General features: G+C 40.8%; 1 protein-coding gene across 3 annotated transcripts; it reads left to right on the top strand.

The window, feature by feature from the left end:
- LOC113037028 (rho guanine nucleotide exchange factor 26) lies at positions 1 to 26,330 on the top strand. Of its 3 annotated transcripts, XM_026193731.1 has the most exons (16): positions 1 to 206; positions 672 to 739; positions 1,932 to 3,453; positions 4,265 to 4,316; positions 4,395 to 4,537; positions 6,446 to 6,502; positions 6,706 to 6,866; positions 10,199 to 10,351; positions 10,493 to 10,622; positions 11,137 to 11,211; positions 11,508 to 11,597; positions 13,071 to 13,222; positions 17,843 to 18,052; positions 23,654 to 23,724; positions 23,912 to 24,016; positions 24,349 to 26,330. In XM_026193731.1, exons 3-16 carry the CDS (start codon positions 2,008 to 2,010, stop codon positions 24,489 to 24,491), a joined length of 2,988 nt encoding a protein of 995 aa, XP_026049516.1. In that variant the 5' UTR covers positions 1 to 206; positions 672 to 739; positions 1,932 to 2,007; the 3' UTR covers positions 24,492 to 26,330. The 3 variants fall into 3 exon arrangements, with proteins under 3 accessions (XP_026049516.1, XP_026049517.1, XP_026049515.1); XM_026193732.1 differs by lacking the exon at positions 1 to 206 and having other exon boundaries at positions 283 to 739; XM_026193730.1 differs by lacking the exons at positions 1 to 206; positions 672 to 739 and adding an exon at positions 1,092 to 1,499.
- Positions 26,331 to 26,382: the final 52 nt, after the last annotated feature.

The following is a 26,382-nucleotide window of genomic DNA, read 5'->3' as shown; positions in this document are numbered from 1 at the left end:
GTGTGGAATGATGGTCGACCTTCTGAAGTCTCCTCGGAGTACACTTCAGTTTTAAGAGCAGTGATGAGCAGTAAGCGCGACAATCGCGCCCCTTGTTGGTCAAACACATTAAGTACTGGCAAGCTGAATGCGCCACACATTACGCCCTAATCAGTAAGCACATAACATTTGGCATGTGCTTAGAAGATTTCGTGAGCGGTTAAACTGTGAGTCAAGTTTTTGAAGTTGAAAGTGGAGCATCTTGTTTAATGCGTTTGTATAATGAGAGAAAAAAGAGAAAACTTATTCCGCTGACAGTATTACGCAACGCAAATACTGGTTGTGATTTAACCACAACCACGGGTTGCAAAACACATTTTATTTGAGTGGGAATGAAAAACTATAAATCCTTTAGGGGGCTTTATTTACTCGGTATTTTTAGAAGGCTTAGCAAATGCCATTGCAAAACAACAAAACGGCGGGGACATTCTATGAATTCCACTGCTAGAAGAAGCTTAAAACGCCATGGGTTTATTATGGAGCAAGAATTTGGGGGTAAACACCGGTGGTTTTACAAACCGGGAGGAGGGGGTATATTTTCCCGATATTTCCAGCTGCCTCCAACAGCTTTGACAACTACCTTTGCACTCATCCGTGCTGTGCAAATGATTTCCATTGACTGTTTATCACAGATCATCACGACTGAGAAGGCCTGTTGCAGTTGCATCACAGAACACACGATGGCGCACAGCAGCAACAGGTAATGTTGTTTATATGCTTTCAGTGGCCACATTCCGTACTCCACTCTTTAGAGGTAATACGGCGCTTTAGGTATTTAGATTTGTTTTTGTTCCCTTTAACGTCACGCAACAACATCTTTTGACTGGCCCCGAATGTACTCTTAAGCTTAAAAAGCGTCAAAACTTTTCATTCGTTAATGACGTTAGACTCCTTATTTCCAAAAAGCAGCAGTTCCAAACATACAAAATAGATTCCTTTAAAAAAGAGAGAGGAAAATACTGCTGTCAAACGTGTTTGCTCCTCTTTTCATATTGAGCTTGCTGAATAAAACCTTTTAAAATCTAACAACGCTTTATTATTTGATTCATATAAAGTGTTTCCTGCTACTTTACTGTCAGAATGTTTTCACGTTTACGATCAAACCGCACTGTCTGTCTTTCATGGAAGTCTCTGCTGATCCGTAGTATGAATCGTTATGAATCGCCTAGCAGGTGAATTCCTGTGAACTTGGGAGTGCCATTTTTTTTTCTTACTGTTCTTGCTCCCCTCCCTTCCCCTCCTCTCAGTCATAGAAACTCCCCAGCGCGCACAGAAGCGCTTCAGACGCGTTCAGTGCCCCGCACGGGAGTCGGTTAGTAACTTTCGTAACTCCGGTTTCACAAACCTTTTGTTGATTCCGTGCTGAAAGCACGTTAATTTGATCAGTTTCGCTAAAGAGGGCCGCCACTCGAGAGGGCAGGGAGGATGAACGGATTCTGCATTGGATCGACTGATTAAAGGTAAGTTGGAGACACTAATTAACCTGTGGAAAAAATCTTTTAAAATCTCGCTAAAAAGCTCTCAGTTACACGCCTCTTTATAGCTATACGCATTTTTGCAGACAGAAAAACACAGTTAAAAAAAGAAAATTGTGAATAAAGATTCTGAGAAGATTAAAAACAAATGTGGTCTGTAAAGGCACTGCTGCTGCTTAACATTGTTGCCCTTTTATAGTAGTTTAATTGCAACATTGTCTTGTAATTGGGGCATTTCACCTCAGTGAACATTTACAAAAGGGCTGTTTCTCTCCTCACTGGCTTGCTTATGTGTGTTCTTTAAGTTTAGCTGCCAGTATCAGCACTAAATCCCTGTTAATGATTAAACTCTGGGAATTTGGACACCACACTGAGTTCTTTGATATTGATTGGTATCTCTCTCTTGTTTGTTTTCAGGGTTTTTTTCCTCCCGACTCCGTGAGCTTGTGAGGTTGGACACGAATAGGGAAAAAGAGACGCTCGCATTTCAACCATGGATTATGGCAATGATGTAGATTTGTCCAACAATAATATCATGCCTTTGTGGAAACTCCGCACTGATAACAGTAAAAGGCCCCAGGACTCAAGCAATCCTAAACTGCGGCCCCACAGTTGCCACATAAATGGGGTCATGAAGACAAACTTCACCGAGGAGGACAACAAATGTTCCTTTACCTTGAGCCAGCCTGCTGAGAGACTTGTGGTCACACCCCAGTGTGTTGACAATAACACAGCGGTGTTAAAGCATGTTTTACATAAACCCTCAAAGAAAAACAGAGTGGTTCGAAGCATCAGCATCAGCCACTTCTCCAATGGACGCTTGTTGTCCAAATTTAGGTCTGAGGATAGCAAATCTGCTTCACTGGACAATAGGGTATATAATAGGAACTCTGATGGGGTGAAAGCGAGTAATGGGGAGATGATATGGCCTGAAAAGCATCTCTGGGATTCACAGACATGCATGTCCTGTCCGTTAAGTCAGAGTTCTCAGAAGGGCCAGATCGCATTTCAGAAGAATTCACCTTCAACAGAAAATACTCCTCTTAATGGTTCCTCACCTGTCTTTTCACCAGACACTCCTAACAACAACTACAATCAACCTGAACTGTCCTCCCTTTCATCCACATGCAGCTCATCTCCTCCAACCCATCGCATGCTCACCCCCTCCTACAGCTCCACCTCCAGCATCCCCTCCCTCAACTCCTTAACCTCCTCAGACCCCCCAACCCCTCGATCTCCATCACCAGAAGACAGAGGGCAGGCACTGCTCAGTCAGTCCCAGTCATCCTCACCTATATCCCCACAGGACACCAGGCATACCTCTTCATCTTCTTCCATGTCCTCCACATCACCCTCACCGTCACTCTCCCCATCCATCTGTCCCTATAACGGCATTGTCCTAAGCACCCATAGCGCGGCTGCTCTCAAGATGGGCACCCAGCAGCTTATTCCCAAGGGCTTAGCATCCGATATTCGGCAAAGCAAGGCACCTTCCCCTGGGACACAAGCTCAAGGATCGGTAGGGCTGCTGGGATGGGATCATTCCAAACGTTCCTTGAAAGCCCTGAGCATGGTGGAAACTGGAAGCTACTTTTCTACAGGAGGCCACAATGAGGGGGAAGATGGTGAAAGTGAGAGTCCAGGGGCTCTTAGAAGAGGCTTGAGGAGTACATCGTACAGGAGAGCAGTTGTGAGTGGAGTAGACTCAGAAGTATCAACAGCAGATCCCAAAGGCCATCGGCTGTCCCAGCCCGTCATCAGAGGGCTAGGCAGGGATAAATTAGATTCACTAGTTAGCCCAACAAGTCCTGGCTCTATCAGTCTGCCAAGTGTTGCAACCAACAAGCCTGACAGCCCCATGACACCCAAAGATGTCAGCACCAAGAATTCAAAGCCTAGCCTTGGAACGGAAAAGACTAAAAGCAATGGGAAAAACAAGGTGAGTAAATCAGTTTCAAAGAAGAGAGTGGGTTCAAATTGTACGTGTTAAGAAATCGCACATATTTAACACATTTGTCATTCACTTATAGGGGAGTAGGAGAAATTTTAATATTCGAATCAATGTCTTAATATCTAGAAATTAATTTTAACCGTGTTGTTTTTTCAGAAAACAGTTGAAAAAACATGAAGTTTATATATAATATAATTAATAGAATGAATTATTGTGTATTTTAGTATATTCAGGTGACTTCAGAGAACAAGCTGTAGAGAAGTGCCATAAGTGATCAATTTTAGAAAAGCAAGCCTTTAGCAAATGATATTTGTCAATGAATACTGTGTGAACTTTTGGCATTACTTTCCCCCCCGTTCTGCAGCACATTAAGATTTCTCAACTCGGCAACAATCCCTCTGATGGTTTTATATTTAATTGTGCACAAAGATTGCTTCATGGTGGACTTTTGTTATCTGGGGGAAGGGGGAGGGGTAAAGCTCAAATTGGAAAATTACAACACAACCAGTAAAAGTACAGTGGAACAAGCTTGGTGGCAACAGCCGCAGAGGTTAGAACAAGGCCTTACAAAGAAACGATTAATGTGGTTGATGGAAGACATGACGCAACGTGACACATACACTTAAACGCACTGAGGCTCTGTAATTAGACAGGGGTCACTGGAGGAGGCAACTTGCAAAAGGGTACGGACAGGTAGTGAACAGGTGAAACAAGTTTCTTTCTTTAATGGTTTGCATGTGTCCCTACTTGGTTTTTCAGAGTTCATTAAACTCATTATGCTGTTTTTTGTCTGTTTCAGAGTCCAGATAAGAAGAAGGTTTTGACCAGTCAGCTGACTTTTGACAGCGAGGGTGAGAAATTCTGTTTGCGTTTCTGTGTTATATTTTTGCTATAAAAGATCAGAATAAAAAAAACCTGTGATTTTGCAGAGGAAGAGCTTTACCAGAACTACAAGGAGAATGCATTACATAATGACTCAGATGAGGATCCCGATTCCAGGGAACCCAAACCCGATAACAACATTGTAGTGCAGTACAGGCCCATACGTACCTCCTGGAGCCAGCTTAGTGTGGTAAGACATAACACACACAGGCACAATAGTAGTCTCTGTTCTTCCTCTTATATTTTAAATCCTTTCTGGATCTTGGAGTGTGGTTGTGTAGTTTTGGAATGCTAGTGCTCCAAAGAATGCTGTCATATCCAGTTTGGCCACCATCTGTACCCATCCTCCCACTGTTTTCTGCTTTCCTTTGCCCCTCACTTTGTTTATCAGGGAGTACAGGAGCAGTTTGTCAAGGGCTTGTGCAGGCTGGGAGTCAGACAGTCAGCCAGGCCCACAGGAAGTCTTGGAAGCACTTCTGGGATTAATGCCAATGTGTTGGCAAACTCTGTACGCTCGTCAGACTGCAAATATGCCTAAAATGTTGCCTCCGGGGAGAGTTGTGGTGGCTTTGCATTACATAATGTAGTTAGTGATTGGAATTGAGCAGCAGAGGAATATAAGGGGAATTGGCTAATTTAGCTTTCTACTAATGCAGCCCCATCTGTTTGTTTACTGGTAGAAGATGGAACGTGTGGGAGCAAAAGCAGGCCATAGCCCAGATTGAGGAATTGAGGATTGTACTGTCTGCACATGGTCTATAATAAGTAGGAGATTGGACTGAAGGCTGAAAACATTGTAGAGAGACTTTTTGTTTTGTTTATATTTATGTCAGCCAGACACTAAAGTGAACTGGGCACAGACTGCCCAGGATTCTGGCAAAGTAAGCGTTCTTTCTATCACAGCTGCTTTACAGCTGTTCGTCTTTGTGAATGCGTTAGAGCCTTCAGCCTGTGATCTAGTTCTGAAGAATTTTCTTCACCCTACAGATTCAGGAATACTTGTGTGATTGGTCACTGTCCTGGTGTGACGGGAATTTTTTTTTTTTCCAGTGGAGCCGAGAACCGAATGTACAAGTTGTCATCTTGTGACTCTTGCTTAATCCTGAATCTGAGCAGCTCCACCCTTCTACTATCAGTGTCTCATCTTTTTGATGAAATGTCACATCCCAGAATTATCATGGTTCTAAGAATTACCATTCACGCTTTCAGAAGGTGCGGCTGTTTTGGAGCTAACTTGCGCAATTGTTTCTAAATTACCTGAAGGCAACCTGATCAAGTGGAAAAAAGGAATAAATAGTTGCCATTTTATAATGACACCTGATTAATTATGCTCAATTTCAACCAGAGAAGGACGATGCTCAATTGGATAAAACCTCTTTGCTCATACAGAGCAATTCAAAAATGGGCTGCCAGGAAAGTAGGAGCAATATCTAGTAACACTGATGGCTGTATGTGTGAAAGAAATCAAATAGTGTGTGTTTGACCTGCTTCAGGTTTATTTGTTCTCAGTGTTTGGAGAGCTGCGGGGCAGATACTCCTGCAGGAGTATCTCTTCCTTATTGCTTTGCACAAAAATGGGTTGAGGAGCTAGTGCAAGTAAGGGAAACTATCTTCAGGATTTTTCATTACTTACATGTATCGGTAAAGTATAATGTGGTTGAGCCCCAGGTCATATTGATTAAATCTGGTGTAACGAAAGAAGGTGTTTATTACTCAGCCTCATATTCAGTTTGACAAAGCCACAGGCTGATTAATTCAATAGCACTCCGCACCCAGTCCCTTTCAAAACGTTGCTTTGTTTCATTCTCATTCAAACATCTTTCGACCAAAGCTCTCCAGCCACATACCAATGCAGTTTCCTTTCAGCTATATTCCACTTTCAAAATGAGCAGAAGTGGTTCCTGTTTAATCTTAGTGTTTGGATCCAACAAATTTCTATACTCCTGTAGTGTTTCTTGCAAAGACTGCCTTTCTTTGTGCTTCTTAGATATGAAAAAAAAAAAGCCACAGCCTACACCTGTGCTCTGATTGCATGTAGTTAAACAAGTGTCTATCAAAAATGATGCAAGAAATGTTTCTGACTTATTGTTCTGTTTAGGTTAAGAAAAGTGGCCTGTGTGAGCAGATAAGTCAAGAAGAACGCAAAAGACAAGAGGTACGAGTCGTTCTTTCTAGCTCATTTTAAGTTATTTTTTCCGATTCATACTTTAAGTACTTAGATGTGTAATTAGTTTAAACGCACACCTCATGTGATTGAAACCCAGGGTCATCGTTACCAGGACCTAGTAGGATGACAGAATCCCATATATCTGACTTTTATGTTTCCTCTCGGTTGATGTGTCTCTTGCTCCTCCTTAGGCCATTTTTGAGGTGATCTCGTCGGAGCACTCCTATCTCCACAGTCTCGAGATCCTGATCCGCATGTTCAAGGATTCTCCAGAGCTCAGGGAGACCATGACCAAGACTGAACACCATCACCTGTTCTCCAATATCACTGATGTCTGTGAGGCTAGCAAAAAGTGAGTGTTGCTGTTTTGTAAGTACATTTGTTATCAGATGAGCACCTTTATTCGTCTTCATATTTGGTAGTCATGCTGTTGGTTTAAAGAATTTGTTGGTTTAGAGCAGGCGTATCAAACATAAGACACAGGGGCCAGAATTGGCCTGGGAAAGACTTCTGTCCGGCCCACTGAATGGCTTTGGAAAAGTGAAGGAGGACATAGATTTTAGACTTTAAGTTGTTTTACAGCTTGGCCTACTGATAAAGACCCCCCCATTCCCCCCCCCCCCCCCCCCCCCCCCAATAGTAATTTGTACTACACTAAAGTAATTTATTAGTAGATAAACAATTAAATACCATAAAAGTTCCAGTTTTTTCACTTCTATCTACTATAGAATATGTATATTTTTCTACTACTACTTGCTTGCTCATAGGGCGTCATATGAGTGTTGGGTTTTCTCTGAATCTATTATTGTACGATCTACCTTACAATATAAAGCGCCTTGAGGCGACTGTTGTTGTGATTTGGCACTGTATAAATAAAATTGAATTGAACTGAATTATTATTGGTCCACAGTAAAATAAATAAATAATAAACAAAAGTACATTTTTTTTATGAATTCACAAAAATCTTCAGTTTTGTGATTACAGGTGAGCTATCAGAAGTTTCTCTGTAATTTTACAGATTTATTTATTCTTGCTGACAGATTTCTTTCATTTAGTACAGCAGCATTTCTTTATCATGTTAAAAAAAAAACTGAGACTTATTCATGCAATTGCACTTGCTTTTCCTGAAAGATTTTCAATGTGTTGTTAAATGTTTTTACATTTATACAAAGGGGAGTTTCACTGGTCCGGCCCCCTTAAGATCAAAGTAGGCTGCATGTGGCCCATGATTTAAAGAGTTTGGCATCACTGATTTAGGGGAATTGGTTGGTTGTTTAATTTTTAGGCTTCAGGTGTCTTTCATCACCTTGGTTTTGCTTAATTAGCTGGATAATTTGGCATGCTTAACTATCCAGTGTATGCTAATACAGACTTTCAGCTACTCTCCTCCCTTCAGTAAGGGTTGTTTTCATTGTCAAAGGATTTGTGTTTACGCTGCGCTGAGCTCTTTTCTGGATGCGAGTGTAAGTGAAGTCGCATGCTGATTGACGAAAAGCAGACATGGAGAAGAAGCAAGGGGCAAATTGAGTGAAACAACAAGGAACAAAGAAGTCTTCCTCATAATTATGGTTGCATTGTTAAAGTGAACATTCCTCACTGATTGAAAGCACTGAAACAGGCAGCATGTCTGGGGTTTTTTTATGCGTCTATGAAAAATTGCTGCTATGGATCCTCTGAGGTTACCTGTCCATCATGACTTTATAGTTCACTGTTTAATAACATTCCTGGCCACGTAGCATGACCTTCCAAAAATCGTATAAAGTGATGGAAACAATCATGCATGAGAGGCCATGAAAGCTGAGACTGATGAAAACTGTGATGGCTCAGCAATTACTCTGGTGGATCCGACTCCATTATTTCTACGAATGATTGGCAGAGCAGTTTCTGGCCGCCAGTTGCTCTTCCTCGAGTTTATCTCCGAGGCCACTTTTAGATATGACATCATTTCTTAGACGCTTTCCATGATATCAATATGACAAAGGTTGAACGTTCAGCTGCAATTCAGCCTGTTAATATTATCACATCAGTGTTTCTATATGATGGTAAAATTCTCTCAAATCACTGTTCACTTTTAGTGCAGTCCTGTTTCTTCCTTCACCTGTTTTAGAAACATGTGATTTCACTTTGGTTAAGACCACAATTAGCACAAGATGTACAATACTTTTAAGTAAATCACTTCAAAATCAAGAGTATTTTGAATATGATAATCCTGATGTTTAATTTTCAAGTTTGACTCTTTAACCAGATTTGCATTAAAATCTCAGATTAAAAAAAATCTGAGCATGAAATGAGATTATGCTGTCATTTTCCAGTCTCCTAGGGCGCTTGTTGGTTTGGGGCTAAAATGCAAAAACAACCAAATTATCTTAATACTGCTCAGTGAGATGTGTGTGTGCACATATGCATAGAAACTACCAGTTATTCATGACATTTGATGAAGATTACAACTTTACATGGAAGATTTCACCCCTGGTATATAGTACACATATACCTGGTGCATCTCCAGTACGCATACGTCCTCCTCAATATTTTTACATCATACTAATATGTTTGAATTTCTTGAGAATCATCTTACACACAGGCCAGACACAGTAATGAGAAACTACCCTTGATACTTGGGAAGGCAGATCTTAAGATACACAGAGCCCTGTAGCACTGGTTAAACCAGATGCTTTACTAGGAACAGCTTTGAGGTTATTATCTTAAAACATACCTGAATATCAATCTATTTTCAGCCTTCTGTGTAGTCTGTGTGTGATAGCAAGTAGGAGGGCTGTTGTGTATTTTATATGCAGATGTGTTACTGATTATATTTGACTTGTGTTCTCGGGCTATTACATGCTTTAGTCCCACCACATTTCATAAATCGGACTGTATTCCTAATGCAGCATCTGTGACGCAGTGTATAAAATGAGGAATTCTTCTGCACTTGGAGGTAGACCAGATTTCATTTCACTTGACTTCACTCATGATCCTCGATTAGAGGTCTAAGTTTGAATAATTAAATTATTTTACACTGTTGATTTGACTCATTTACCGTGACCTCGATCCTCCTGAGGACATCCATCAGGAGATGCTTTGCCTCAGAATGAACAGCTTTGACCTGTAAATGTCCCAAATACATCGTTTAGGATGTGAATTAGCATGTGTTTCTTTCTTTTTTGTTATCTCGTGTGCACATGCCTTCATCAAAAGGTTAAGCGTACTGGGTCAGGCATGGGCACAAGGCTACATAGCCACAAAAAGTTTTTTTTTTTCCATAGATAGTCACTGTGTGTGTATGTGGAGTAGGTATGGGGGGTCTGGTTAAAGGCTCTAGAGGTGCTTCTGCAGATGAGCAGGAACCTGTTCCAGCTTGGTCAAGGTCCACATCCTGTGTCTGTGCAAGTTTCCTGTTTATCACCTTAGTTGGACATGTGGCATGCCTTTTGAAATGGCCATCTGCTGCTGCTCAGGAAGAGGAAAAGCCTCTGTGTTATGGCTAATGGCTTGCTATGTCTATTTTAAGTGGTGGAGAGTTCCTCTTTTGTCATCTTATGGTGACTTTAGAAGTAAGTTGTTGGCAGCTCTCCTTGTCTACCGGACGTTGTCATTTTACTATTCTATATTATTCCTCAGTAGGGAATGACTCAAGTTAGTGAGTCACACTAACCTTTATTCTTTCACTTCCACTTTGGTGTCTAGGTTTTTCAAGGAACTGGAGAAAAAACATGAGCAGAATATAGTGATCGATGACATCACTGACATCGTTTGCAAGCATTCCCAGTCTAGCTTTGATCCATATATTACATACTGTTCCAATGAGGTCTACCAACAGAGGACCCTGCAGAGGCTGGTGTGAGTGACCGAGCAATCACACACATATACGCTCTTATCTTATCATTCGTGGATTTGATCCAACATGGCTGTTCCACTTTTGCCTCGACCAAGTTCACTTTTTTCACCCAGTGCTGCATCTGCCTCCTTATTCCCATACAGCTCCAAGAATCCAACATTTAAGGAGGTGCTGACCAGGATAGAGGGCCACCCTGACTGCAGGAACCTCCCCATGATCTCCTTCCTTATCCTGCCCATGCAGAGGATCACTCGCCTTCCCTTGCTCATGGATGTAAGTGCACTGAAAACATACAGCAGGGCTAGCTTAGGAATTACAAGACTGCCTCTTGCACAACGGTTTGTTTATCTGTGTTGCCCTTGTTAAGTCAACACATGGTTTGTTCTAGTGTTAAAGATCTTTCTTTGACCTTACATAATTCTTTAATAATCTTAACTGATTTGTAATGTTTTTCTTCTTCTTCACTTTCATGCTTACTTTGGCAGAGCATTATTCCATTTTTGCTTTGCTTCCCTTTCTTCCTTTCGCTTGTTCTGCTTTTATCCCCCTCTTCTCTTCCTTCCGTCATTGTCTCCTTAGGGACCTCTTGGGTTTATGCTTTTACATTTGGAGGGTTTGGATCCTGAGAAAGTTTGGTTTCCATTCATTTCTTCCCACAGCTTCAATATGTGATCAGGCTGCTGAGAGTGACGTGCATGAGTCCAGTGAGCTGTTGTGGGTTGTTGTGAACTAATGACTTTAATGTGTGTTTTTAATTATACAACCTGTGTGAATCCATGTTTTACAGACAATTTGTCAGAAGACAGCCAAAGACTCACCGCAATATGAAGCTTGTAAGAAGGCTTTACAAGCAGTTAGCAAGGTGAGGGCACTGTTAAACAAAAGTTCAATGTTAATGGCTTGCACCTTTGTTAAATTATTTAACAAAATTATTATTGACGTACGGTTATTATTTAGACAATTAGTTTGTAAAACTAGAGTAACAGTTCCTGTTCTGTTGTATCACTGTGAGCCACAACAGGAAATGATTAATTACTATGCAAAAAAAGCTAATCTAGCTTTCTTGTACTCTTAATTTTGATATGTGGATATGAAATGACAAGCAGAGTGCCTGCATGTTGACGTTTTTACACATTTTATGTGTGTGTGCATTAATAGGTGGTTAGAAAGTGCAATGAAGGAGCTCGGACGATGGAGAGAACAGAAATGATGTACACCATCAACTCTCAACTGGAGTTCAAGATTAAGGTATGTGGGTTTTTTCAGTTTTTTGGCAAGCAAAAATATTTTTGATTAACAAATGACAATAATAGAATAGCCCTTTATTGTCATTGTACGTGTACAACAGGTTTGTTCATCACATAGTGAATTCTGAAGTAAGTTGGATAAAAGAGAAAATAAAAGTTTAGAAAAATTATACCTTCAACTGCTGAAAGATACATTTTTTTTAATTGCTTCGGGCTTGGTTGCCTAGCAACAGACATATCATTCATACACTTTGTTATGAAGGCTGCTAGAGCTAGCTAGATAAGGTTGCTAGAGGAATATAAAGGGAACTGTAGTTAGATAAAAGGCAAGTAATTATCGCAGAGCTGAATGGGTCGGGGATGGTTATTGAGCCGTGGCAGAGTGGAGGACGGACCCGTGGACAACTGGATGAGTTGCTGGCTGTGAAAAGCATTACGGCAACTTTAGCTGAACGGAGCAGAGTACAGAGTGTGGAGAACTAATCCAAGTAAGCGAACGGTGAAATCTGCAGCAGACCAGCTGAGTCAAATGGGTTTCAGGTGTGAGGAGGTAAAGGGATGCACACTGTGGAAAAATTTGAGAAAAATTTACAACTTACTTTCTTCAAGAAATTCCTACTGCTATTGTTGCAGCATGGGGTCAAAATGACCCTCCCTAGTAGTTCTAGGGTTAAACAGATACTGGTGATGGATGTGTATGCACCGATATCACTAGAGTTCAAAGGCAGTTAGGGAACGGCAACCCTCTGGAAAGACTCCCATGACATTATCTGCTCCTATGTTCTCCACCACATTCAAGAAAACCTGGCTGACTAACCACAAGACTAACTGGTCAATGATAACACATCTCACTGAGGCTTTCCTGTTATGGGAGACTGCAGGGAAATAACATGAGGAAAGAGCTAGTCTGTCACCCTTAACTGTAACAGTGTGCTTGTCCCAGTTAGGCTTCATTAACATAACATGTGTTTTGATGGCGTGACAAAGTGGAGTTTCTAGAGAAAATTCGTGCAGGCTTGTGAAAAACATACAAACTCCACACAGAACAGCTCTGCCTGGGTTTGACTCATGTACCTCTCACTGTGAGGTGGTAGTGTTAACCCACCATGTTTTTGTATAGAGTTGTATGCTAAGTGTATCACAGTCAGTTTTAATGCTAATAGGCCACATCTGCTGATCATATTTAGCAAGTGGTGCATGCTAACACGTATGTACACGTATCTGTCAAAAAGAAGAACTCACCCCTGTATTGTCATGAGTATCGACAGTAAACGCGGGGTTTGGTAGGTTTAAGTGTGCGTAAGCCATGTGGGAAATTGCTGTTGGCACATTTGGAGCGCACGGATGCCTAGTGAACCGTTTTTCATTCTCCAGCTGTTCATCCCCAACATTACAGACATTTTAAAATTTCTTTGATTAATTAGATTCACCATCTTCCCCTGTTCACCATATTTTCTTTCTTATGCTCCTCTAGCCTTTCCCCCTGGTCTCATCCTCCAGGTGGATGGTAAAAAGAGGGGAACTGACTGCATTTGTGGACAACAACATCTTTTACAAGCGAACATCACGGCAGCAGGTCTATTTCTTCCTCTTCAATGACGTCCTCATTGTCACCAGGAAGAAAAGGTGAGTCTCGTCGAAGTTGTAGAGAACTGCCAGGCCATGCATGGGAGGGTCTGCATCTGATTTACTTGGTGTGAGTTTGAGCTTGGTCTGCTGGCTCTGCTCATAATTCACATGTCGTGGCATGTTGAGTGTGAAAGTTTAACCGTAAGTCTTCAGGTTTTCACTGCGTGTGAGCACTGTATGTGACCGAGATCCTGAGTGCAGGGTGTGTAGATTTGTCTTCTCTGTCGTCATGTTTGAACTCGTCCTGGGAAATGAGCCTGTTTAAAAAAACAAAACAAAGCAAAACAATATTTCTGTGCAAACCGAAAGCAAACCACGAGAAGTGTTGGTAGCAGGGTTTAGAGACCGTTAAAGGAGTTTGATGCCACCGCAGATGTAGACTGCACTTCCACCCTGGCAACATTATCACGTGTGTTTTTAGGTAGATCAGGTGCAGATACCTGAACCTGTTGCTATTTGGCACTATGAGAGGTTTTTTTGGCTCTTGACATGTCTTGTTGCCATGAATCACCTGGAGCTGTGAAACCTGCTCTATTGTCAGACCCGTCAGTGAGTCTGCTTTCCTCTTCCCCTATTTCCTCTAGTTTTAGGCAATACCATGGAGAAAAGAAAAGAAAAAGAAAAGCTATAAAGAGGACATCCTTGATATGACTTTCATTTGTGTGTTTGTGTGTGCATGCGTGCGCCTGCTTGTCTGTTTTTGCCAAAACAAAAATTCCCGGCCATCTCCTTAGTGTCTGGAAGTAATAATCCCGCCACTCGCAGACTAAGAATTCCTCAGAACTGTATAAAAGAAAAGAAACGTTCCATATGATATTTTTCTGGGAATCTGATCTGCCACGGCAGACTCCAGCAGTGTGTGGTGTCAAGCCTGTGTTTGGAAGACGGATTCGGGAAAAGGGAGGGCTCCGGAATCATAGTGTGTATTTATGTGTGTGCGTACGTTTGGATGGGGGAAGCTGTTATAATATTGGTTTGTACTGTGGAGAGCGCTGAAGTCCAGCTGTGGCACGCTACTCTGCTGCACTCCATCTGCAGTAATCCAAACAAAAGCTCACCAGGGGCACACAAGGCTATCCAGGCACTCCTAGATCACAAGCGCTTGTAGGTATAATGGCAGAATGGCCTTTTCTGTTGAAATTAAGACTTATAGTTTGAGTGGTATATTTTGCAAGTTCAGTCTTGTCTCACTTTAACATTTTTAGGATTCTGTCAAAACCACAAGAAAGGGGTGAAAAGGTCAGAGCCAAAGCACTTACTTACACAGTAGGCTAGAGAAAGCATAGGCATGACCTTAGAGCCATTTGAGAGTGTATATATAACCCTGTGCTATCTGAAGAAAGAAAGGCTAAATCTGTTTGCCTGTCATTTGACTCCATGTATTCAAAAGTAACTAAGCTGTTTGTAAGTTTTTAGTATGCTGTGTGCTTACCGATGTTCACTATTATTTTTATAATCATCTTAGATTTGTACAGTTCCACACATAAAACATGATATCTGAAAAAAGTTAGTTGTTTTTGTACATCACCCACTGCTAAATCTGTAATGGAGAGGACAATATAGCCATTAAGAAGAGACGAGACAATCTTCTTGTTTCATTGACTTTAAACTATGGACCATCCCTTTGTCAGGCTGGGCCTTGTGTCATGCACTGGTAAAGTGTTGCTCTGCTGGACTCTGGCTCGCAGGAACACTTACATAACACTCCAGCTGGCTTCGTTCTCATCCCCCCCATGTTCCTGTGTAAATGCTGGGCATCATCTAAACATTAATTCATGTTGAGATTTCCATCTATTCTTTTTATTTTTGCTTTTTTTCTCTCATTCTTTTCCTCTTGATCTTATGGTTTGTTTGTGTTTTTTGCTGTATGTGCCTGTGTCTAGTCTATTCTCCTTTTTTTTTGGGTCATAGGCTCAGCTTTCAGCATTATACTCTTATTTTGTGTGTGGGCACGTATCCATTTACATGGAGTTCTATCTCAACATGTCTTTAAAGGTTTATATTAGTTTTGCTTGTTTCTTGAACTGTTTGTTCTTTATTACAGCTGTGATAATGAATTTTTCCTGCTACTAGAAGTGTGTGTGTGTGTGTGTGTGTGTGTGTGTGGGTGTGGGTGTGTGTGTGGGTGTCCAGGAAAAGGAAAGCCACAACTTGGGTTTTCTTTATAAAATTGTTTAAGAATTTAACGTTTCTCTCCCACATGTTGACAAAGCATATCACGGCGATTCCCCACCTCAATTCATCTGCCATTTGGCAATGATCTGACACACATGCAAAAAAACTCAAACCTCAAGCATGCAGTTTCCCCACCCATCGCATTCCCAGTGTCATGATGTCAATGGCATTCCAGGCATTTCACCTGTAGGTCAGTCAGGAGCCAAAAAGCTAATGATGCTAATGGCGTGTTTGATGTTTTATCTTGTTAACGCTTCATTTTTGTGTGTTTGAAGAGATTCAAATTCCAAACACTATTTTAGTATCTCTAATTGCAATTAATGGTCACATTTGAAGATTATCTTAGATTGTTTTAGGTGATTAAATTCATCGATTTAATTTTTCAGCCAAAAAAAAAGATAAAGTGAAATGCAGCTTAACTTGTTTGTCAGCTGAGTGGAATTCAAAGGCTTTACCCTTACATACGAAAAAAAAATCTGTGTAGGAATTGAAAGACGTTTGTTATTTCCGTTATTCATTCTGCCCATAGGCATGCCCAGATCACGTTACAAGTTACAGACAGCTGGGAACAAATGTTTGGTGGGCCCTTATCAGCTTGTTTTGATGCTCAATTTTTTTTTCTTTAAAAATTACACACATACAGGAATGTGTTCATACACGTACACAGAATAGCTCTAAATGGAGAGCACCAGACCTTCTTGAGAAATAACTGTCACAATATAGCTTTACGATAAAGGGTTCAAAATATCTTATAATAACTGGAAAATTTGCTGAAGCACGCACGCACGCACAAACAAACACACACAGACACACCTCTGTTGCCTCCATCCTGTCACTCTTTGTCTGTCCCTCTAGGGTTCTCTTCCTTTTCCTACTTTTCTCTTATCAGTAACACTTTCCTGCTTCTATTTGTTGCATTTGCTCATATCCCCATTCCTGGATAAGTGTTGAAATGACAATTAATGTGCATGTCGAGGTCAGAGAGCTCAGGAAAAGCATTTTTTTTTTTAGATAAATAGAGTATTATATATAATATAATATAATAATGCAGGCAAAGCAGAAATATTGACATAATTCCTGTTCCTTCAGTCGTGAAGGGCAGCAGGCCTGTCACTGTCAACAGTGGCAGTCTGACTTCCTCAAATATAATCTCCATTCCTCAATGAGCATAGGAGATAACAGAGGTTAAAACTGACATTACATAGTTAAAAATAGGTTTTGGTAAAATGCACATTTTGAATCTGGAACGATAAATGGACTGTTTAGGGTAACTCAACATAATGGTAGATGATTATCCTGCTTTTGTAATCACTCGAATTATACCTCTAATGCTCAGCAGAGAACATTTTATTTTTCAATATCTGACAAGTATGAAAAATCTAACCAGTAATCATGAAAAGTTGACTTTTATTAGTTCATTTTCAGTCTTTTGTTAAGCTAAGCTAATTAACACCATTCTATAGACACGAATTGCATTCTAAATCTGCAGGAATGCAAATTTCCCGTGGGTATCATATTATTATTATTATTATTCCTTTAAACAACTCCTTTAAGAAGTTGTGAGAAGTGTCTAGTCACAGTTAGATTTGTGCTTGTCTTACATCCATCTTATACACAGACACACAGTGCAGTGTCTCTTAAAGCTACCTCTTCCAAGAAGTGTTACGTAGTGGGGAAAAAGGTTTTAACTTGTGGGTGATAGTTGGAGAGTAGGTGTCGGTTAAACCTTGTGAGCCTCCCAACCATGACTGGATTCTCAAAGAAGTCACAACCGTGAGTTTCAGAGTTTTGTGTGGAAAATCCATGGAGCATGCCTCTGCTGCTTGGCTTTGGCACTCACTTTACATCATGTATAAGTCAGACGTGCTCACTGCTGGCATCTGTTTGAGTTTATGTAATGCACAAGCTAGCTGCTGTCCAGTAGCTTCTCGGCTTGGCTGCTGTTTCAGTCTCAGGTTGATAAAACATGAGCTGGACTTCAGCTCCTTAACACTATGAATACACACACACACACACACACACACACACACACACACACACACACACACACACACACACACACACACACACACACACACACACACACACACTTTCTCTTCAGGTTCAGTGCCATGTCAGGGGTGCAGTGTTTCACAATCAGCTCCAGATGTTTCTGACCAACTGCAGCTGCTACTAGATTTTTTGAAAAAGTCGTGGGAAATGTAGGCATGCAGTTAAACAAGCAAAAACAGAGTGCAGTCGTAGGATATATAGACAGTTGCACATTTGGACTTTTGATTGGAACCAAATCTGAGGGATAATTGAACATTTTCTTCATTAAATACCATAGTACAGTCTTTCCCACTTCATGATTCATAGAATTGTATGGCTTGCTTTGTAAGTGATGTGGACTAAGTACACTGAATTTTCATGCAATGATCACTTTGTTGTCTTTCTTGTCAGTGAGGACAGTTACACTGTCATAGACTACGCTCTGAGGAATCAGATCAGTGTGGATTTTTGTCAACCCAGCGATTTCAACCGGTCACCGATCAGAAGCACCACCAGCATGCTGAGCTCACGGCAAGCTGGCGCCAACCACCTCTTTCGACTGAGTTTCCCTAGCAACTGCTCTGGTGACAAGGTGACCATGATCGTTGGAACAGAGTTGCTGTAAGTGCTTTTTTTTGTAACCTTTGTCCCTCTTAAATGTGCTGTTTTCGTTTCACTTGCATTTCACTTGTCACAGATTTATGAGGCATGGCGATAAGGAACTATGAGTCATTTTTGACTCTCATTAAAACACTCATGTGTATTCTATCATCATTTTGGGAAACTAGAGTAGTCGTGTGATTTCACTTTGAACCACACAATAAGGCTCAATCTCTTAAAATTTTAAGACCAGCATGTCTACTCTTCTCTGCGAGGGAGCTTGGATCAAATTTCTGCTCCCTTATCTTTTCTGTATGTGCTCCAATACACCTTTTAACTTCAAGCAAAGAAGATTCATGGTTCTTATTTTATAGTCTCTTTTTGCACCATTACAAGTCACAGGGATATTTTGTTACTTAAGGAAGAGATGGGCGCACTGTTAAATAAAGTCTGCTGTTCCATTATACAGTCGTACTGTCTGGAGTTGTACTCTGAAACAGACCGGCTGTATCAGATGATTGGGTTGGAATAAAGTCAACAAAACAATCATGTATTCTAAATAGAAGCGGCTCTCTTTATTTATAGTCTAAGGGGTTGGTTCAGAAATTTGTCGCATGTGCCACTTAAATATTTACTCACAAATACAGTCAGTGTAGCTGGAGCTTTGGATTCTGTGTCTTAGTACAACAAAAATATTTAAAGGCTGCTTGTATAACCCACACAAACAAAAGGGATCAGCTATGCACTGGGCTTCCTGCAAGGTTTATTTGTTCTTTTGAGTACTGGGAGCTGCAGCTTATGCACACATGCGCACTTCGATGAATGCACAGGCGTTTGCGCACGCATCTTGTTGCTGTGGTTTGATACTGTAAGGAGTGTTTTCATATGTACGGGGCCGGTTCCCCCTCATTCCTGTGTAGTTAGAGAACCTCCCTGTCTGTTGCCTTTACAGAAGCTGTGGTTTCTCTGTGTAGGCTGTGTATATGGCACGTCTACACTGCAAATTGCAACCTTAAAAATGTCTTTCGACTTGTACCGTTTACTGTTTATAATATTATTGCCTTGTTTTGGTGACTACAGGTGTGCAATTACATTTTATTGATAAAAATACTACATGTTTAAACCTGGATTTAGTCAGCAATAACTAAACATGGATACCTTACAGCAAGCCATCAAGTCAAGCATTCAAAAGATTAATAGTTATTTTTCAGTCCTGATGGAAGTTGGCCAGTACAGGCAAATAAGTGCGAGGGTTTAAAGTTCCAGGGTTAGATGACCTACAGAAAATGAATCTGTTTTCACACTGGATGAGTGTTTTTTGGTTATTTCTAAAGTTACAACCCCACCCTAATACCATTCTCAGCTCAGGGTAGCAGATTCTGCCGAACTGCCGACACCTTTTGCGTCAGAGGCATGCACACAAGGTGTCACTGACGTACCGGCTGTAATCTTAGAAGCAGAGCGATAACAATTCTCTCTAAAGTCCTCATTAAGAGGTTTGGGGGGTGGCAGTTGCAAGTCAAAAATTTGTCTACCAGGAGCCTGTTTCCCCACCAAACATTGGTTTAGGTTCTTAAAAGTAATTCATAATGACTGTTATCGGCAAAACATTAACCAAGCGAATTTTAAAATGACAAGTGCTTTAAGCATCCATATGTGAGAGACCGGTCTGGTTTTATTTTATTTCCTTTTGACTTTTTGCTTTCACTTTAATTTCAGTTTTTCCAGAGTAACTTTGCTTGTTTCAGTAAATTTTTTACTGTTTCAAAATGTTTAGTTTTAGCCTAGTTTCTGTTAGTTTCATTGATAGTTTGAGCCTTTATTAATTATTGTATGGGAGGCAAATGTCTAAGAAGAGGTAATAGTGCCAAATTAAGAAAAACACATCAATCAGTTTCAGAATAAAGTTGAAATATGGAGATTAAAGTGGTCGTTTCAAGTCAAACAACTCCCAAAGCTTAAACTCTCTACAAAATGCCTCGTTTAGAGTAGTTACTGAAATCAGTGCTTCATAAACCAGTTTTAGTAACGAGGAAATAATTTCTCTTTAAGCACATAAACACAGTGTGGTGATAAGTGTAAGGACGTTGGAGATATGGTGCAGAAAGCTGCATCAAGTCAGCAGGAAAAACAACACAAATTTGGAAGTGCTGGCAACTGTCCATTGTTACAGTGGTTTCTAGTCATTGTTGAAGTTGTTGCCTAGCAACAATCCACTGCCAAGCAGGCTTTTTCCCACGACTATCCTTCCCCCTGCCTGCAACTTAACTCTTCCCGATTCTTCCTCACCGTCCTGTCTCATCACTTCAACAGCAGCCAATGTCTTCGCTTTGTTTTGTTTTTAAATCAGTGGATAAATTCCTTTTCCTCCATTCATTCATCCCAATTTGGCGATTTAACCCAGCCTGACACACAGTGTTGTTTCATTAGCCAGCCTGTTTACGAGCTAAATGAAGCAAATAAGACAGATAAATAGATGCTGGGCCTCGGAAACTGGTGTCACAGTGGACATTAACATGACTACAGGATCTCAGAATATAAACTTAACCACTTTTATAAAAATTTTTAAACACAAGTCCATAAAATATTGTTCGATAATTCTGTTCACCCGGGTGACTTGATCTTCATTTTGGTGAACAGTAATGCAGAAACTTTTTGAAAGTACTAGTTTATCTATAAGACTCGGTTAAATGACGTAAAATTGTGAAAATGTTCCATTTAAATAAAATTCTGACATTATTTGCATGACAAAAAACAGTTTTAGGTTCTCATCGAGTAGCCTGCATGCCAGTTTGTGCAGCCTGTGAATGCAATAAGAAAAGATGAAGCATCCACTATTCATTTCATACTGGATACAAAGCAGCACAGGAAGAGCCCCAAAAAGCATTTTTGTTCAGTTTAAACATTTGTTCCCTCCATCATAGCTGACTAAATGTCCTAATATTACACACAATATTATGCCACAGTATCAAAATAAAACAACCACTATGAAAATGACATCTTCCAACATAAGTCACCATCTTTTGAGCAGATTGAATGCAAACACTAAAACAGGTCGATGTGTACATTTTTCTTTTGTGGCTCTCACTCACATGACTGACATAATGAAATATTATACAATAATTAGCAAGGTACGAGGCAGTTTCTTAAAGAGGCAGTGCAATCAAATAATTTGCATACATCGTTTACACGTATTGGATGAGGTTGGTCCCAATCATGTTTTTTAATCTTTCCAAAGTGAAAGCCTAGACATGCAGCTGCTAACTGGATAGGGTGGGGCAGGGACTTGATTTGCTTTTCCTGTCACTGTCACAAAAGTGCTAACGACAAAATGCAGGTCTGTGCATGATTTATCTGTTAATGAGTGTTAACACAAATATACAAACATTAAAAAAAACAAAAAGAAAAAACCCTTCTCTATATTCTCCATATTCCAAAGGGAAATTCCACACATTCTGACTCGAGGCAGGTCTGTTTTTGTTGAAATGAAACTGTGGAAATGGACTGTTATTGTCAGTGTGGTTATTTCTGCTTTCAGTTCATTTTTTCTCTACCTGCCGACCTTTTAAGCTGATGCCTTAGTTTAATTTGAGTATTTTGTGCAAGGTCTAAGAAGCTTACATACAACACAATGACCTCTAACCTTAGCAGCGATGTAATGCATCAGGAATTCACACAGACAGCTGGATTTGAGATGGCACAGGGACCTCAGTGTGGCTTGTTTTGCTGTCTGTGGCAGTGTTTATGATTCTCCTCTTCTCTGTCTGTGCCCTCTTCCTTTTCTTTTCTTTTCTGTGTATCCTTTTGTTTGCTGTGCTCATGTCAACGTGTCTTTCCCATGACCTTGATGCTGTGTCTCGTCGTCAGTGAATAGCTCTTCTCTATTAGTGAAACAGAGACGCTACAGAGGTCTGCAGCAAAACAGTTCTGCTTGTCAGATATGCAGCTACAACACAAAGCAGCAGAGATTATGTGACGGTCTCTACCAGAGACTGTATTCCTGTTGCACTCTGGTTTTCTTACTCTTTCTACTTTCATTTTAAGTGATAATAATGAAGAAAAAAAAAGTAGTTGCAGATTGTTCCCCTTGGTTTGGGAAATTCCCTGGCTGCGTTGCTCCGTGCTGAGATATGCCGCGTTTCAGTCTGAGAAGTAGGAATTGTACCCAAATACTGTCAGTTAAGGGTGGGAACAGGAGCGATCGGAGTAAACAAACTGACAGGAAGGAAAGAAGATGTAAAGATGAAAAGCAGTAGCGTGCTGCTGAAGTTGTCAGGGGATGGAAGATTAGAAAGAGGCAGTCATTTCTTCTTATCTGTAATATGTAAAGACATTTTACAATGGAAAAGGAGTGAAACAAAGTCCTCTGGATTTATGATGCTCGCCTAGAGCCTGTGCTTGTTATATTTGAACCCATAAATGAAAGTGGGTTCAAACAGGCATCTCAGCAGCTTTAGTGCGAGGTGACTTGCTGTGATTGTTTGCACACATGTATTTGTATCTGGCATGCACCTCCAGCTGTCAGAAGCAACAACTAACAGCTGTCTTTCCCCACAGAGCAGCTCGAATGAATGTAAAGAACCTGCATCTTTAGCACAGAAATGAACAAAGGCAAAACTCTGTCCTATTTTTAAAAAGGCCATCAAGTGACAAAAATGCAGGGTTGCTTTCAAGCACACCGACAGGTGATAAAGAGAGGTGATTGGTTCAACAGTTGATCGTTATGAAATGTATCCACCAAATCCAAAGGTCACACCGTGTGACAGGCATTGATATTGCAGTGTGGGTACGCCCCGTTCTCTTAATTTCACGATTTTATTAAAAGTAATTGTTATCCAATCTCTACTGACCTATATCATTGTCAAGTTAGTTGTTGACATGGCCAAGATATTTCCCCCCTGAAAAGAACCAGAACAGATTGAAATGCAGTAATGATGTCTGACTCATGGGCTTCGTCTCTTCACGTCCCGTTTGAGGCCCCTGTGAAGAGGGTCCATACAATTGTGCATTTTGTTCTCATCTGCAAGATCCAGGGCCAGCAGTGCTGAGTCACAGAGGGCCTCAGCAAACCCCCGCAGGTTCATTTCCGTAGGCTTCTTTATCTCATCCTCTCTCCCTTTCCAAATCCTTTAGAACAGGTGAAATGAGAGGTGGATTTTCATGGAACCTGATCTGTGCAACTCCGCCCACTTTTCCTCGCTGTGAAACTCAAACAAGAAAGAAAAAAAGCAAAGCAAAGCAGGGCAGGGCAGTTCTTTTCTGAGAACAAGCCTTTGTGCTTGTTCCCTTCAGTTCCCTCTGACTACAAAACACACCTCTGTGCCCTCTCAATAACACGGGACAGAGGATAGCGAGGGAACACTAAGCTTCCTGTGCGGCTCACACCAGCCTGTAAAGCTGTTTGCGTGCAACTCCACCTCATTTTATTTTCTTTAAGTTGATTCTGACCGCCCTTTGTATCTATGATACAAAATCTGAACAATAAAGCATCTTCGACTGAAATTAAAGCAGCGAGGAACTCCCATAGTAGAGCAAAATTTTGAGAGTTGTGGTGTTATTAAACTTTGGGAACACTATAAAGTCCTTTAATAGTTCCTCATGTGCCATTACGCTTTCTTTCAGGAATGAGCGTGCTCGGTGGATCAGTGCTCTGAACAATAATGACAACAATAAGAAGACTCAGGACCGAACCAGTGAGTTTCCACAACACATAATTCACATGGACGCTCTGTCCTGACTTCTCTATTTAGCCTGTTGCGCCACCTTGTGGTTATGAGTTGAAACAGTTTCCTCATGCTGAGTTGGTTGAAATTAGCCTGTCAAAAGATATTTAAAGTGCCAGTGTGACTTCTCTAAAATGATTCAGATGTGCTCTTTCAGATCTCATGCAGGTGGAGATGATCAGAACTTACACCGCCAGGCAGCCAGACGAGTTGTCTCTGCAGGTGGCTGATGTGGCGCTTGTCTGGCAGACTGTAGAAGATGGTATGTCAGCTCTCTCTGCCTCCCTCATATCTTCATATATCCTCACTCATACTCTTTAATATTCCTCTCATTTTCCACCTTCCTGTTTCAACGGTTTCCTTTCATCATTTACTTTTACATACTCTCCATCTCTCTTTCAAAGTCTGCATTTACTTTTTCCACATAATGGATCTGATACCTGTTTGAAGATGTGGTTTCACATCTGTGCAAACACATGGAAGCCTTTTTCACATTAAATAACAGACAGAACCAAAAAAGAAGAGCCAGTAAAAGCATAAAGTACCACACAACACATTCTTCTGTTTTCATTTAAAGCCAGTTTCTCTTCTTAGGCTGGTACGAAGGCGAGCGGCTGCGTGATGGAGAGAGGGGATGGTTTCTAAGCGAGTGTGCTGAACCAATTACATGCCAGGCCACTATTGAACGCAACATGCAGAGAATGGACCGCCTGCAGGGCCTTGAGACTAATGTGTGACAGGACGATGAGCAGACTGCTTAACCTACATGGGGCTTTTCCCTGGCCATTAGTGAACCCTCAACACACCAGTGACCTGCCTTTTTAAGCACTGAACTCAGACGAATGAGTTCAATAACCATACCACTGACCTGTCTCCAGGGGACAACTGGACATCTATGAGAGCCTTGCGGCTGCTAGGCCCTCACAGTGGAATAAAGATGGAGCCACAATCATCAATAAATATCAGCCACACTGTCTAAGTTTCAAAGGAAAGACTAAAAACAAACACGTGGAAGACGGATTTCCCTAATAACTGATTTGTCTCTGTGCAGGTGGGACATTTTGACAGTGGGATCTGTCACACTGATTAATTCCCTAGCCTGGTTAGTAAAACTTCACACCCACAGCCAAAGTCACTGCTTTTTTAGCACCCTACCACACAGCAATAGCTGGTATGAAATTTGTAAATGCTTTTTTTTGTTGTTGTTCATTTACAAAGAATACGCTTTATAATGTGCAATTAAAATGAGAGTACAGTAATACTGTAAGAGGTAAAACAGGCTAAATTGTGTGAAACTAACAACAGCCTGGCATGCGCTCTGTTAATGAGGCTTCTCAGGCCATGTGATTGAAGCTTTGCCAGCATCTTGTTGATTGTGAAAGTGATAATAAGGAAGGAGGGTGTGATTGGCAGCTTATGTAAAGTGTGTGGGTTAATGTGGAAACTCCTGTGAGTGTTTAATCAGCCTCTGATGGCATGTGAAACTATGACAATATTTGCAACAGAATACAAAGTGGTGTACGTTGAGCTGCAAAAGAGAGACGGGCTATTTGTCTGAAGCTTAAGGCACTTTGTGTAAATAGCAGAATCCATTTTCTTTTTTTTTCTGGATTATATTGAAAACAAAGTAATCTGTATATAATCTCCTCTCTCTTATGGGTTAAGTGCATAACAGAAGGTAGTCTGTCTACCCTCTTGTCTCCCGTTAATGTCACCATCATGAATCAATGATTCATTCATGTCACAAATATTATTAGACGCTCCATTCACTCAATGATTTTGATTGTTTGAAATATTTTACAAGCACAAATACACAAGATCGGTCTCAGACACAGGTATATGCAGCAGCCAGCTACAACTTTAAAATCATCTTGAGCTGTCTGTGGCATTCATATAGGTGTTGCTTTGACACATACTTAAACTGCCCAAAGAGTAGTTTAAGTATGTGGTATAACACAGTATTAGACAGGTGGCTTTAATGGCGTGGACTGGCACTGATATTGGGTGTACACCCTCCCACCCCTTCATATTTATTGTGTTATAGAAGGATGGTAAAATTAATTTTGTGTGCTGATGGCAAGATCGGAAGATAGAGAACAGCCCTGCTCTTAATGGTATTGCCCAGCATGAGTCATCTTTTTAGTGTTGCCCAGCTAAAGAAGAAAAATGACTTGGTCAAAGGATGAAGATAACACCATCTATCAAGCCAACTGCTCTGGACTCAGTCCAAATGACAACCATAACTGTTGAGCCACACGAACCAAGCTATGGCGGTCGGCAGTGCTGCCATGAGGAAGGACACAAGTATCCAGACTTTCAAAGAGAACAGCTTTGCATTTGCTCTCAGGGAACATTAGCTTTGGCACCACACACATGAGCCGGTCTTGTTTAAGTCATTTCCTCTCTTGTATCTAGTGTAAATTACCTTTGTACATGTAAATATGTAAAACGGCTTAAAATGTGTAATGTATGTTTTCGTAAATACAGATTATATTGAAGCAACTTGATTATTCAGCCTTCTATATTTTTAATCAGCAACTCCTAATAAAAGCTGAATTGCCCATCATTTAGTCTGATCAATGACTTTTTTCTTTTTCTTTTTTTTTCTTTTTTTTTACACATCAGCAG

Source organism: Astatotilapia calliptera, chromosome 14, assembly GCF_900246225.1.
Source record: "Astatotilapia calliptera chromosome 14, fAstCal1.2, whole genome shotgun sequence".
NCBI classification, from domain to species: Eukaryota; Metazoa; Chordata; class Actinopteri; order Cichliformes; family Cichlidae; genus Astatotilapia; species Astatotilapia calliptera.
This window is presented reverse-complemented; position numbering and strand designations above follow the sequence as displayed.